General features: G+C 46.5%; 1 protein-coding gene across 4 annotated transcripts in view; it reads left to right on the forward strand.

Annotated features, from left to right (window-relative positions):
* The window catches only part of TIAM2 (TIAM Rac1 associated GEF 2), a gene marked incomplete at both ends in the record, with an annotated part of 113,066 nt that overhangs the window by 25,501 nt on the left and 72,933 nt on the right, over nt 1–14,632 (forward strand). For 2 of the 4 annotated variants that reach the window (XM_080699965.1, XM_080699966.1), the window contains 5 exons: nt 38–184; nt 3,186–3,257; nt 11,096–11,257; nt 13,340–13,444; nt 13,689–13,767. In XM_080699965.1, coding sequence (XP_080556091.1) covers nt 38–184; nt 3,186–3,257; nt 11,096–11,257; nt 13,340–13,444; nt 13,689–13,767 — 565 coding nt within the window. The remainder of the gene's footprint in view (nt 1–37; nt 185–3,185; nt 3,258–11,095; nt 11,258–13,339; nt 13,445–13,688; nt 13,768–14,632) is intronic. The other 2 variants (XM_080699968.1, XM_080699967.1) reach the window with 2 other exon arrangements.

The following is a 14,632-nucleotide window of genomic DNA, read 5'->3' on the forward strand; positions in this document are numbered from 1 at the left end:
TAAGCCCTAAGCCTTTCTTAACCGTGTTTTAAATCAGGTATGCTCTAGAGATGACTCTGCTTTCCGGAAAAGGACACTCTCACTGACCCAGCGACAGAGAAGCAAGAAGGGCATATTCTCCTCCTTAAAAGGGCTGGACACGCTGGCGAGGAAAGGGAGGGAGAAGCGGGCTTCCGTGACTCAGGTGAGTTCTGAGCGTGGTGGGGACAGCAGCGGTGTCCCTGAGGCTCCTTCCCTTCGGCCAGCTTGCTGTTACCCAGCGGTGTTCATCCTCTGTTAAGGGCAGAATAAAAGTTGGTCCAGAGCAATGTGGTCTTAGAATGGCCTTTGGTCACCAAATATTCAAATTACTGTTTGCTTTGGGACACCCAAAGAGGCAGGCACAGCTGGCTTAGCTTTTAGGAACACAAAAAAGGAAGAACTGTCAGAAAAGAACCCACATTCTTAATAATAATCTGAGCAACTGCAGCGGAATTCTATTGATAGGGTGCTGGATTCTCTGCTTGCTCAAAGCTTGCACCACGAGGTAGGCAATTTGTCAGCCCGTTTTATTTATTTAATTAATTAATCAGTTATTTATTTATTTATTTTTGCTGTGCTGGGGATGGAATCCAGAGGCATTCAACCTCCGAGCTATACCTCCTGCCCTATTTTTTTTATTCTTTATTTTGAAACAGGGTCTCACTGAATTGCAGAGGGCCTCACTGAGTAGCTGAGGCTGTCCGCGAACCACGATCCTCCTGTCTCAGCCTCCCAAAATGCTGGGGTTACAAGCGTGTGCCACCACGCCGGGCTCTTGTCAGCCCATTTTACAGATGTGGAGACTGATGCTGGAAAAGCCTCATCACTCAGTCCACCCTTGTTCACTGGCACCCTGGGGGCAAGGCTGGGACTCATACCTCCCTGAAACACTGAGCAGTCGCTGCTGATACTGCTTTTCTCTTGAGGAATGGCAGCTCTTTAAACATTTTATCAAGGAAAAAAGGGCCTAAATTTATTGCTGAAATGTGGCCCATGTGAGTAAACTAGGTTCAGAGCCTCTCTGAATGTGCATATTTGAAGTATTTCATAAAGCTCATAATACATACAGTATATGACAATGAACCATATCTTGCTGATTGATATGTGTTAGGATTATTATTGTTTCAAAGTCTGGTAAAAAGAAAAGCCACATAATCTGATCATATAAGTGAATCAGGAAAAGGCAGATAACTCAGAGGGAAGTGGTGGGGAATGGGTTGGCCGGAGAAAAGATAGCAAACACACACCTGTCTACAGATCACGGTCTCTGCGTATGCTAACCCAAAATATAGCACATTAAAGATAGTGATTCTGCTTATGTTTTAATTTATCTGTCAGTAATGAAAATATATTTCCATAATAGATTACAGTTAGCATAAGACACTGGTTACTGCTGGGCCTATGTTCTCTGGATTGAATTTCCATGATATTTAAGTAATATTTTTAGAGCCAATTCTAATTTTAATCAAGATAGCCAGTTGCATGTAATTCAGTGATAACTTGTTTGTGTCCTTTTCTTCCTTCCTTCCTTCCTTCCTTCCTTCCTTCCTTCCTTTCTTTCTTTCTCTTTTTTTTTTTTTTTTTTGTGCTACTGGGGTTCCTGGAAGCCCTTCTACCTCCGGGCTACACTCCCAGACCTATTTTATATTTTTGAAACAGGGTCTCTTACGCCAGTGCGGCTGGCTTCGAACCTGCGCGATCCTCCTGTCTCCGCCTCCCAAGCGCGAGAATGACAAGCGTGCTCACCGCGCCCGGCATAACTTGTTTGTTTTCTTAAAAGCAGACATTTAGTTTCTTGCGTGTGAGCCCAAAATGGTCTTTACCCGGCATGTACAATAAACGTTCTCCACAAGATATTTCTTGATAAACAAAAGCCTGGGGTTGAACATTTTTTTTTAAGAAGGAATGAAATCAGTTATAGTGTTGATATTGATTGATTGATTGATTGATTGCGGGTCTGGGGATGGAACTCCGGGGCATTTGATCTCTGAGCTACACCCTCTACCCTATTTTTTATTCTTTATTTTGAAACAGGGTCTCACTGAGTTGCAGAGGGCCTCACTAAGTAGCTGAGGCTGTCCGCGAACCGCGATCCTCCAGTCTCAGCCTCCCGAATGCTGGGATGACAAGCGTGCCCACCGTGCCCGGCTGAGGGTTGATATTTATATAAATGAACAAAGTTGATTTAGTAGATATCCCTAAATGTTTAAATGATTTTTAATGTTAATAGTCTAAAAAGTTTAGAAGCTAAAGTTTGGAAAAGTAGAAGGAATGATTCCTATCCAAACACAACCACTTTTAGCATTTAGCTATATTTTCTTCCATGATGTATTCCACGGTAAGAATCAGGTTATAAGCTTTGTTTTTGTGGCATTGCCAACCCTGAGCTCTGTTCTACATCTTCAAAATGTGCGCTTGGTGGAAAGCACCATCAAGAGGATTTGGGGCGACGTGGATAGCGTGACGTCATAGACAAGGAGAAGGTGTAACTGCGGGAGGAAGCGACTTTTTCTTCAAAGTGAACATTTTAATTGGGGGTTGAATATTTATGCAAATTGTGAAACGAAAATCTTAGAGAATATGATAGAACTTCAATTTTTAAACACTAAAGCTAAGCCGGCCGTGGTGGGCACGCTTGTAATCCCCGCGCTTGGGAGGCGGAGACAGGAGGATCGCGCAGGTTCGAAGCCAGCCTCTGCTACTTAGTGAGGCTCTCAGCAACTTAGTGAGACCCTGTTTCCAAATATAAAAAAGGTCTGGGAGTATAGCCCAGAGGTAGAAACCCTCTGGGTTCCACCAGTACCACAAAATAAATAAATAAATAAATAAATAAATAAATACTAAAGCTAGGCGTGGTAGTGCACGCTTGTTATCCCAGCATTCAGGAGGCTGAGACCAGAGAATCATGGTTCACGGACAGCCTCAGCTACTTAGTGAGGCCCTCTTCAACTCAGTGAGACCCAGTTTCAAAATAAAGAATAAAAAAAGTTGGGCAGGGGGTGTAGCTCGGAGGTTGAATGCCCCAGGGTTCCATCCTTAGACCCACAAAAAACAAAACAACAAAAAAACAACAACAACAACTAAAAAAACTAAAAAAAAAAAATGGTGCCATATGAGTTTTGCGGAGCATCTCATTAGTTTCTTCTCCCTGCCCCATCCATCAGATATTCGATTCCAGCGGCAGCCATGGATTTTCTGGAACCCAGCTACCTCAGAGCTCCACTAACTCCAGCGAGGTAAACTCTTGTTTTTTTTTGTGGGGGGGCAGTCATCTTGTTTTACAGGGATGACCGGAGGGTGAAGCTAAGCAGGGAATGTGGGTTCAGGATCTTTCTAGGAATCTGCTAAAATCAGAAGTCGAAGGGCCCCTGGTAGGCAAACTAAGGTGTAGCCTCAGAACGCCAAGTCTTTTGGGGGATATTTAAATTCATGACTATAACATCTTGAAACTAGTGTTAGGACTGGACTAACATCAAAATGGCATCTTTCTTCTGTACTTTCTTATTCGTGAACAGAACTCACCCCCTCCCCCCATCTTAAGCCTGGGAGTTCCACACTCTGTTTTCCTCTCAAGACTCTCGGGTAGCATGTTCTGTGCTGTGTATCAGCCTCCACTGTTTTTTAGGTGCCCCCTGCAGAGCTGGGCACGTAAGCGTGTCCTCCTGGTGTCTAATGATGCTTCTGCCTGGGCAGTCCTCAGAACTGCCTCCGAGCCATCTTGGAGCGGGTGAAGAGTGGGGATGTGTTGGTGTGTCTCCGTTAGTGGCTTTTTGAAACCTGGACCTTCCCCTTAACTCTTTTTTTTTTTTTTTTTCGGACCCATTTCTCTCTTTCCTCTCACAAATCGCTTTCAGTTTAAATTCTGCAAACCTCTGAGATATTTGGTAAAGTTGAAAAGCTGCTTCTGATGGGCTTAGACAGATTTACCATATCATATGTTTATAGAGGCAATGAGTATTTTTTTTTCCCCTAATGGTATTGAGGATTGCACTCAGGGGCATTTTACCTCTGAGCTCCACCTCCAGCCCCTTTTATGTTTCTTTTTTGAAACAACATTTCACTAGTTGTTGAGAGTCTAAGTTGATGAGGCTGTCCTGGAATCCTCAATCCTCCCGTCTCAGCCTCCCAAGTACCGGGGTTACAGGTGTGTGCCACCACACTTGGTTGCCAGTATTTTAAATCAGTTAACGGGGGTATTTCAATGAATTGGGACTTTGGTTAGGAGAAACAGGAATGAGCGTGTGTTAGAGACTGTGACAGACGTAGGGGAGGGGACTGAGGAATTTTCTGACCATCCTAAAACATATCACGCAGAAGGCCACATACTCTGCCTCCCCAGGCACCGGGCTGGAAGCTGGTCAGTATGCCATTGTTGTTGAAACTGCTCCCGAGGGCAGCCCAGACCAAGGCGCCTGCCTCCTGCGGCATGGATGAGCGTGGGAAGTTGGAGACTCCTCTGCTCAGAGCCCTGATCTCATCACCCCCCTCCCCAGGGATCAGGGCACGTTCAGCAAAGGGGCGTTTCCTGTCTTTGTATCCTGTGTCCTGCTGTCCTTTGGCCTGATTTGACTAATGACAGGGAGACGAGGAAGCCAAATCTTTATTTATTTACTTTTTTAGAAATCATGCCATCGGAATGGCAGACTTTTCATAAGAAATAATAGCTCATAGCCCTTCCCAGCCCACTTCTTTCTGTACATCTGCAGAGCCTAGTCCAGATCTGGACCCACTCACATGTCCTCCAGGAACCTGACATATTTGTTGTGGTCAGTGTTGACTGCAGGTGTTTCTTTGGTCCTCGCTAATCCTACCTTTTACTGTTAACAATCGTATCAAGTATGCTTTTCCAAAAAACTGGTAACGGGAGCCTTGGTCTGGGGAGTTACTGTGCATGCAGTAGTTACGTATATATTCTATATAGAACGCACTGCCGTGGGTGTAGCGCTTGTTTTATAAGTTTGCTAACCTCAACGTTTGTGTTAGACGTTGTCTTTTAGTTGTGAAAAGAACTGTTTTGAGATAAATGCAATAAATGCCCATCATTTTAGGGCTGTAGCTCTCCCAGCATTATATAATAATCTAAAATCCCTGCTTTAAAGTTGTGAAATTATATCATCAAAGAACTTTCTATTAACGGAACTTATGATAGACTTTGACAACAAATATTGCTAAAGTAGTCATTGGTGGTGGGAATTAAGTTTGTGTTTACTTAAAGTGGGCTTAAATGACCAGATATTATTCTTGTGATTTAATCCACAAACAACACCAAAGCTATAATAAGTGAAAGAAAACCATTAGTGCATCTTCTTTTTTTTTGGTGGTACTGGGGTTCCTGGAAGCCCTTCTACCTCCGGGCTACACTCCCAGACCTATTTTTACATTTTTATTTTGAAACAGGGTCTCCTAAGCCAGCGCGCGCGGCTGGCTTCGAACCTGCACGATCCTCCTGTCTCTGCCTCCCAAGCGCGGGGATTACAGGCGTGCGCCACCACGCCCGGCGCATCTTCTTTTTTTTTAAGCACATACATCTACACAGTTATCCCTACTTATTTTGCCCAAGCATGACTTTTGGTATTGGCATAACCAAAATGTCTTTTATATATAGGACTATTTTAATGGTGCATCTCTTGGTTTTATCCTGAAGTCTCAGATAACTGGGTCCAAATTAATTGCAACTAGAACTAAGGGTGTAAGTTATGTATGTGTTTGTGTGTGTTTTATATATTTTACATATATACATATATAAAATGCACAGATATGTATCTTTGTGACTTAAAATTCTGCCTGCAGTTGGTCGAATAATTAATATATTTCACTAGTTTTCCTCTGCTAATCACGCCTGCAGAATATTTATAACCTGTACAAACCATCTATTTTTATACAGTAAGTACATTATGTCCACTTGAGTAACACAGAAAGGCCTTTGTGAGGGCGGGGCCGCCGGGTTTTCAAATATTCCACTCTAATTGTGCATCGTGGTGCCGTCCAGCAGTGATTCACCCTCATTTGGAGTCTGTGAGGCCTGGAGCCCAGCCAGGCGCATTTGAGCCTTGTTTTCAAAGGCCACCTTGGCCAGCCCAGAATGAAAGCTTTTCATAGCCTCCCTCTGATGAGTAATAAGGTGTCTCCCAGGGTGTTTGCGGGAGGCGCTTGTTCAGGAGACTGTGACAAGTCCCCTGCTAGGCTCCTGGGCTTCTGCCTCAGAAGCTGCAGGGCAGACGTGTGCCAGGGCCCCGCCTGCGCCCTGGCTCCTGGAAAACTGGCTCCAGGCATCCCAACCTTCTGTGGCAGCGAGTGAATGAAGTATTGTCGTGTTAGTTATTAGCTCCAAACTGGGGGGAAAACACCCTCATGTGGGTTTCTCAACTGGAAAACATGAATGTAGCAACTGAACCAACCACGGGACAGCCCGTTTAAATAGAAAGCTACCCTGGAGCCTGCATGGCGTGCGCGCGTGTGCACGCACACACACACACACACACACACACACACACACACACACGCATGGTACATGTGTGCATGTGTCAGTAGAGCCAGGTCTTTGTCTTCCTCTCATGTCAACTGATGTTTGGGGCTCAGCCAGAGACGGAAGTGAACACTGTCTCCTCTGTGCCATCTGACTGGCGAGCAGACCCAGAGCACCCACCTCCCTTTGTGGCTCCCCTCATCACACTTGCTAATGGGCTTTCCTTTTATAAGCAGCTCTGGTGGCGTGGGCCCATTTGTGACATCCAGACTGTGATTTTGCCACTCATTTCCCGTCAGTGATCCAAGTAGTAATTACCAGCCACTCGATCCAGAAGCATCTGTTGCAAGACACACGGACTTCCCACTTGCCCTGCGCGGCCCCCGAGTGCCAGTCGTCTGACGTGGCTCCGGGACCATTCGTGTAATAGTAATGACAAGCCCGCGAGGAGGGCGGCGGCCCGCAGGTGTCTGCGGGGCCGTGTGCTGTGGCTGTGGCTGGGCTCCAGTGTCCCATGCTGGGGCTGGCCGTGGGCGCTGGACTTGAGCAGCCCGTGCGTCGCCCCTGCCGTTCCCTGGGGTTTTGAAACAAGCCATGAGACCAGCCGGTCTCCACCGTGGCTGTCACTGAACTGTGGTGACTGTGAACTTTAGAAAGTATGGTTTATGTTTTCCAAAGGCCATCCTTCTATTCTTCACCCAGCTTCCCCTCCCTCCCTTCCTTCCTCCCTCCCTTCCTTCCCCTTTGAGTTCAATCTCCAACCTCTAAGCTACACTCCCAGCTCTTTAAAAAAAAATCTTTTTTTTTTTTTTTTTTTTTGGTTGTTTTGTTTTGAAACAGGGTCTCCCTAGTTTGCTGTGAGTTGCCTGGAGTTGCTAAAGCTGGTCTTGAACCTGGGATCCTCCTGTCTCAGCCTCCCAAGCACTGGGATTAAAGGTGTGCGGCACCTATGCCCAGCTTACATCTCCTTTCACAGTGAAGGAAGCGCAGAGACGGTAGGTAGCCAGGCCCTGCAAGCCGAGGAGGCCGGCTTTGACCCGGGGTGTCTTTCTTTGTGCTTTGCCACCTCTGTTGGCCTTCCTCGGGCCGCAGACCTTGAGTGGGTCTGCTTGGAAGCTTTGAGGGGTCCTGGGAAGTAGGTTGGAGTAGGAGGTGGGGCAGGTCTGCAGCAATCTTGCAGAGGTAGCCAACTATGGGGTTCTTGGAGAATGTTTAAAGTAGTAACCTGACACCTTTGGAAAGGGTCCGCTAGAAAAAGAATGTTCCAGATGGCCTCATTCTTTGTTTGTAATTTCAAGATTCTCTGTTTCTTTTATGAAAAAGCAGTAGGAGAATATTTTATGTGACTTAATTGAAACTAAAGGATATGTCTTTTTAGCTTGGAGAGCTTTGACCCTTAGGAAAGGTCTTTGTCCGTCCTGCATTTTTGCAGTACTGGGGATAGAACCCAGGGGCATTCTGCCTCTGAGCTACACCCCCAGGTCTGTTTTTAAATTCTTTGTTTTGAAACAGGGTCTTACTGAGTTGCAAAGGGCCTCACTAAGTAGCCGAGCCTGCGAACCACGATCCTCCTGTCTCAGCCTCCCAAATGCTGGGGTTACAAGTGCATGACACCACACCTGGCTTATTCACCCTACTTTTTCTCCAGAAAAGCAAAGCTTACAACTACCCTGGAGATCTGGAAGCACCTAACAGATGTTTTTTCCTAGTTCTGATAAATAAAATTACATGTTCTTGATCCTGTCTTTGCATAACGTAGGTAATCTTTCCTGGATTACATACGTTTATGGGGAATGTGCGTCTCTGTAGTGTATGTGTGCACAGCAGACATCACGTCTAATTTCTCCTGGTGGGGTTTATTGAGAGTTTGAATCTTTGATGCCTTTGGGTTGGTGGACATCTTCTGTTCTGGCATTCACCGGATCTTAGGTTGACAGTACAGACTCAGGAATCGATGCTCACACAATTGTAGGTAAAAACTGTGTTTAATTGGATAAAATACCAATATTTATTTTTCCCTTCCTTCCATCCCTCTAGTTATTTTTTACATTTTTCTCTAGTCTACCACTTGTTCCTTTTTCATGACCCACTAATTTCTCTTCTTCAAACTTGGAAGCATTAAGAATCGGACGCTGCCAAGACAGAGCCGAGTCAGATGTGCCCGTGAACAGCCTTCACCCTTCCGCCCTCCCGGGTGGGAATCTGCAGTTGGCCTGAGGCTGGCACGCGAGCTGGGGGTGTCCTGGGTGCAGGGCCCATGATCAGGGCTGAAGGAGGATGGGGACCACAAAGCCCTGCTCTCCTTCCTCTCGCCGTTGAAAGTGGGAGGGACTTAGAACTGACTTAGCTAAGTGCTACGCCAGGAACCCAGAGGGGTAGACTCGTCTAGGTGAGTGGCGTTAGGGGTGGGCGGAGCAGGGGTCAGAGGCGTTTCATGGGAGATGGTTTAGCCTTTGAAATAAGGCCGAAGAACATGCGTGGACATGCGTGGCTCCATGGGAAAGCTGCGAGGAACAGAAGCTGACATCGCCCTCCACCTGGAGGCCGGAGAGCGCCCCGCCTCCTCGGAGTGGCAGGAGCTAAGTCAATTGCTGTGACCCGCAATTGAGACACGGGGTAGAGTAAGAGAAAGGGCAGGGGATGCGAGGTCAGGCCGTGGCCTTACCAACTCATTGGCAGTCCCGGGACGGCTGGAGAGGGCCGGGGGCGGGTCGCGAGGCCCCTTGTTGGTTTGTACTCTTAAGTCCTTTCCCCTTCCCTCCCCTTCCCTAGCCATCCTGTCACGTTTTGGTTGCTTTGCCTAAGTGCAGAATTTTAAATCCTCTGCCGCAGCATGATCCTGGCCTCCCTGGGCCTGGATCTTTGTTGGATTCTTACCCCACAGTGACCTCTGCTGGGGTTTGGGTCGATTCTCAACAGTGTAGGTGAGGCCCGGGCCTTGAGGCAGCACCTGCTGTTGCCCACCTGGCTGAACTCCCTGCGGGGAGGGAGGAAGGACCTGGGCGAGTGAGCCCCAGACACCCCAGCGTGGGAGGCAGCGCCCTCCAGACCGTGGTCCAGGCGGGCTCCTGGCCTCCGGCTCAGGCACCTGCTCCCGTCTCTTCCTTTTCTTCTGGCTTGTAAGGAGCTGTTCATTCCGTCTTCCATCATCCTTCCAGGAAAACGTGCTGCAGGTGACAGGCCCGTGACAGCCAGAAGTGTGATCGGTCCTCTGAAGTTCTCTGTTGTATTTCCTTCCTTCCTTTTTATTCTTTATTTTGAAACAGAGTCTCACTGAGTTGCAGAGGGCCTCACTAAGTAGCTGAGGCTGTCCACGAACCCGCGATCCTCTGGTCTCGGCCTCCCAAATGCTGGGATTACAAGCATGCGCCACCACACCTCACTTAAGTTTTAAACCCCACAGAAGAGAATCTTTTGCTTTGGTGTTTTAAAAAAAATGTATAGCGTTAAATGTGAAATATCTCATCAACGATGAGTGCTGTGCAGCGAGTGGACATGGTCCGGCCTTTACCTGTTCACAGAGGCTTGTCTTGTTAACTAATCGACCCAGTCGTTGTAATAATCGTGCCCCCTTTTCCAGAATAGGAGACCACGCTTAGCAAAATAAATGTCTGCTCAAAGCTGCACTGACTGTGGCAGAATTAGTAACTTTTGGTTTCAAATCCCCACATCTTTTGTTTACCACCAGGCCAGTACAAGCCCCTGGCCAGAAAAAAACATTGCTAAGGTACCTAATAAATGTTAACTATTTTTGTTATAAAGAAGCACTTATTAGCACAAAGTCTTCAAATGACTGCGACGGTGCAGTTTAGGAAGCTAAAGTGTTTGGAGAGTCTCCTGAAGGAGAATGTTTGGGATGAATTCTGTTACCCATCTTTGCATAATTTTCTGGAAGAGCATGTATGTGAACCAGCTGAAAGGGAAGACTTCCCCCGCTAGAGAGAAAATAGGAAACACAAGAGACTACAGTTAAATGGGGAGAAAGCCCTGTGTGATGGAAAGAGAGGGGCTGGGGGTTGGGAAGAGGAGGAACGAGGCCTGGGGAAGGGAAGACTTCAAGTGCTGTTCTGCTCACATATGAAACCATCCCTACCAACCTCACTAACCTGTGAGGACGCCTGGCGGGGTGTGAAGGACCCGGATCCTCCTGCCTTTGTCTCCCAAGGCCTGGAATTACAAGCCTGCGCCATCACCAAGACCCGCTTGTTTGTTGCCCTTTGAATCTCGCTATGGTGTATAATTACAGTGCACTGAGAAAACCATAAGGAAAGATTTCCCCAGCGCTAAGGGTTAGTTTTTAAAAAGCAAGTCGAAATAAAAGACGAGAATCAGACCTGGATTAAGTTAAGTGCAGTTGAGGGTTAGGATGCGGCACATGTTGGTGGCCAGGGGCGAGACTTTGCAGGCGAGCTGGCAGGGGACTGTCCCTTTGCTGTGTCACGGTGACCTCCTCAGCCACGGTTCTGGGGCAGGTCGTCCTGGTCTGAGTGGAAGGGACGCGGAGGAGGAGTGGTGAGGGGCTCAGAAGTGAGTCGGGATGGTTTGTCAGTGGCTTCTTTCATTTGTGTGCTCATCCTGTGTGCATTTTCCTCCCACATCTAAAAACAGGTGGAAGAGCTTCTGCATCTGTATGGGTCAGCAGTAGACAGCACGCCCCGAGACAGCGCCTGGGAAATCCAGACTTATATTCACTTTCAAGATAACCACGGGGTTACCGTGACGATCAGGCCTGAGCACCGAGTGCAGGATATTTTGACTCTGGCATGCAAGGTGAGAGTTTTGGCTGCAGAAGTATTCTTGTGAAGAGGGGAACGCTCGTTAATGGTGGGTACCTGCTTTTGCCTTCTGAGTTGTGTGACCTGAAAGACCTCACTCTCTACAGCCCGGAGCATATTAACATATTTGTTAATGATCACATTTATTGATTTGCATTCTGTTCCTTGATTCCCTTCAGAAAAGTGAGTTTTTAGGTCATGTCCCTGTGCCTCTGTGAAGAATCTGAATTATTTTTCTTCAATCTGAATACCTTTATATTGCTGGGCATTGTGACGCAGGCCTGTCGTCCTAGTACTTAGGAAGCTGAGACAAGAGGATCTCAGATGTGAGATCAACCTTAGTAACTTTGCAAGGTCCTCAGGAACCTAGTGAGACCCTGTCTCAAAATAAAAAATAAATAAAATAGGGACCAGGGTGTATCTAAGAGGTGGAACACCCCCTGGGGTTCAACCCCTAGTAACTCATATTCTATTCTCTTCTCTTCTCTCTCTCTCTCTCTCTCTCTCTCTCTCTCTCTCTCTCTCTCTCTCTCTCTCTCACACACACACACACACACACACACACACACACACACCTTTATATCTAGAATGGTGATCATATCGATTGCCATTGAAGTGACTTAGAGATGATGGTCTGTATGAAGGTGAAGTAAACTTTGAAGTGGTTTGATGGAATATTAAATCATTTTACCAAGCTTCTCCAGATTAAATAAGTATTCAATGTTGCTTCATGGAGACTGACATGAGGTGATGTTTTATGTATTATTCAAACTGGATTTTATTCCCAGTCTGAGAAGGAAGCATGCGATGATGTCTTAAACACAGCCTGCTCAGAGATGAAATAGGTTTCACAAAGACAGATGAGAAGCTTGTGGACCACCAGGTGGCAGAGCAGAGCTTAAATAGTCCAGTTTTCCTGAGAAAGTTTGCATAAACTCTTTACCATGCACTCCGAAGAGATGTGGGTCATGTTCCCTCCCACACTGCCTTGGGTCGGTTTGACTTGCAGCTTTAGGGTACAAGCACTGATGTAGGTAGTTTATGTTCTCATGAACTTAATTGCCTTTGCTCTTATATATAAGCTTTTTTATATTAAAGCAACAAGGTTATGTTGTTCTAGACCATGATATAAATTATTAAGCTGCTAAATTTTCCAAGTGTTAAAAGGTGTAAGAAGTAGTAGGTTCGTTAGTTTTTTTCAGAGCACAGGCCTGAGATAAATTTCCCATTGTTGAAAATGCACGCAAGGGAGAGACAGGAGATAATAGAATGTATATGTATGTGCTCATCTGCCTCTTGGAGTATGTAGAGCCTGAGATCCGTCATAGTTTGCAAATTTCCCTATAGTAGTAAGGAGAAACAAAGTTAGATACAACTAAGATATTAAGAGAAGATACAACCAAGATATTGAGATGATATTTGTCACAATGGTAAGCTATATTTTGCTATCAAATATATTCTACCTTAAACCCTTAAGAACACATCTATTGCTGGTCATGGTGGCATATACCTGTAATCTCAGTACTTGAGAGGCGGAGACAGGCGGATTGAAGGTTTGAGGTCAACCTTGGCAATTTAGTGAGGCTCTTAGCAACTTGTGAGACCCTGTTTCCAAATAAAAAAGAAAATAGAGCTGGGGGTATAGAATGCTCTGGGTTCCATCTCTAGTACTACCACAAAAACAAAAACACCCACATCTCTCACCTTTAGGGATAGACAGTAGCTTAGAGAAAACCTTTTTTTATTTTTTATTTAGAAACAGGGTCTCGCTAAGTTGCTTAGGGCCTTGCTAAGTTGCCAAGACTGACCTCGAACCAGCGATCCTCCTGTCTCAGCCTCTCCAAGTACTGGCATTACAGGTCTCCACCACCACCCCCGGCTGAGAAAACCTTCTTAGAACAGTTATTTGTCTCTTCTTTCTCCCACATTTCATTTTGAACTCTTCAATAGTTTAAAAATCAGAAAATTATATATAATGTTCTTTTAGCAGTTTCTGCTTTGATTCTTAATGGGCCTACTGCACAATGATGAATGTGGGGAGAACAGGGAGAAGTGAGTATGCGCCTTTTCCTTTCAGATGAGGCAGGTGGAGCCCAGTCACTACGGCCTTCAACTTCGAAAATTCGTGGGTGAAAGTGTCGAGCGCCGTGTCCCTGCGCCCTCCGACTACCTGCAAGAGCAGGTGGGTGGGTGTCGCTGTCGAAAAGGGGGTCGGAGCACGTCCACAGCCCTTGGAGTTTGTAAAACATGATTGGAGGGAGGGGGGACTGTTTAAATCCGGGGGCTGGTTTGGAAAGAGTCCTCATCTCACGGGGGTGTCTGTTAACCGTGCTCCCGTTCTGTGGTGACAAAATGTGTCAAAATATTTCTTTTCCGAGACGTCAGAACAGTCAATGCTCTGGTTTTGTGGTGTTCGCCTTTTATAGGTCTATGATGAAATAGAAGTCCTTCCCCTGGGGGTCCACGACGTGCGGCTCACGAAGACCGGGGGCGCGAGTGACTTCGGTAGGTCCGGGGACGCCCTGGCCGGGGACCGCGGCCTCCCTCCTGGCCCGGCTTCCTCACGATTCTTCTCCCTCAGGTTTCTTCCCTCTCTGTTCATATTTTTACACTCTATGACAGTGGTTTCTGAACTTCTTTTTACTTATTAGAATTTTGTTTATATTAGCAGACTAAAAATGTGTATGTCAGATGGGGGGAGAATGTCAAGGTTAATTGAAAGGAATTACTCTAGTAAGTGGTGAGAAACTCGCCATGATGGTGATGGTATTGATAACAGTAGTGAGTGTGCTGTGTGCGGGTGCTTCTCCAGAGGGACTCGGTGCACACAGCTGTTCTGTCTCCAGTGTCTCTGCCCCTCGCTGCTCTGCCCACCTGGAATTTGCTCTGTCCCCCCACCCCCTCCCTTTCTCCCTGATGTTGTAAATCTTATCTGTCCTTCCAGAAACTAGAGTTCTAGCTTTCATTCAGAAGCTGTATCTGGCCGCTCCTATCTCTGTTCCCATATCATAACAGTGAAGCGCAGCACCTCCCTGCGTGGTCTTTAATTCTTGCCTTTCTCTCGGTCTGTACTTCCACTGGGCTCTGAGCTCTTCATAGACTTTGCTCATTTCTGTCTTTTACCATAAGATGTCAATGGTCTGCAAATGTCTTCATAGAAAATTATTTAAAGAAATACACTGATGGCCGGGTGTGGTGGCGCACGCTTGTAATCCCCGCGCTTGGGAGGAAGAGACAGGAGGATCACGCAGGTTCGAAGCCAGCCGCGCTGGCTTAAGAGACCCTGTTTCCAAATAAAAAGTATAAAATAGGTCTGGGAGTGTAGCCCGGAGGTAGAAGGGTTTCCAGGAACCCCAGTACCACCAAAAAA

The sequence above is a fragment of the Muscardinus avellanarius genome (genome assembly GCF_963383645.1).
Source record: "Muscardinus avellanarius genome assembly, chromosome: 8".
NCBI lineage: Eukaryota > Metazoa > Chordata > Mammalia > Rodentia > Gliridae > Muscardinus > Muscardinus avellanarius.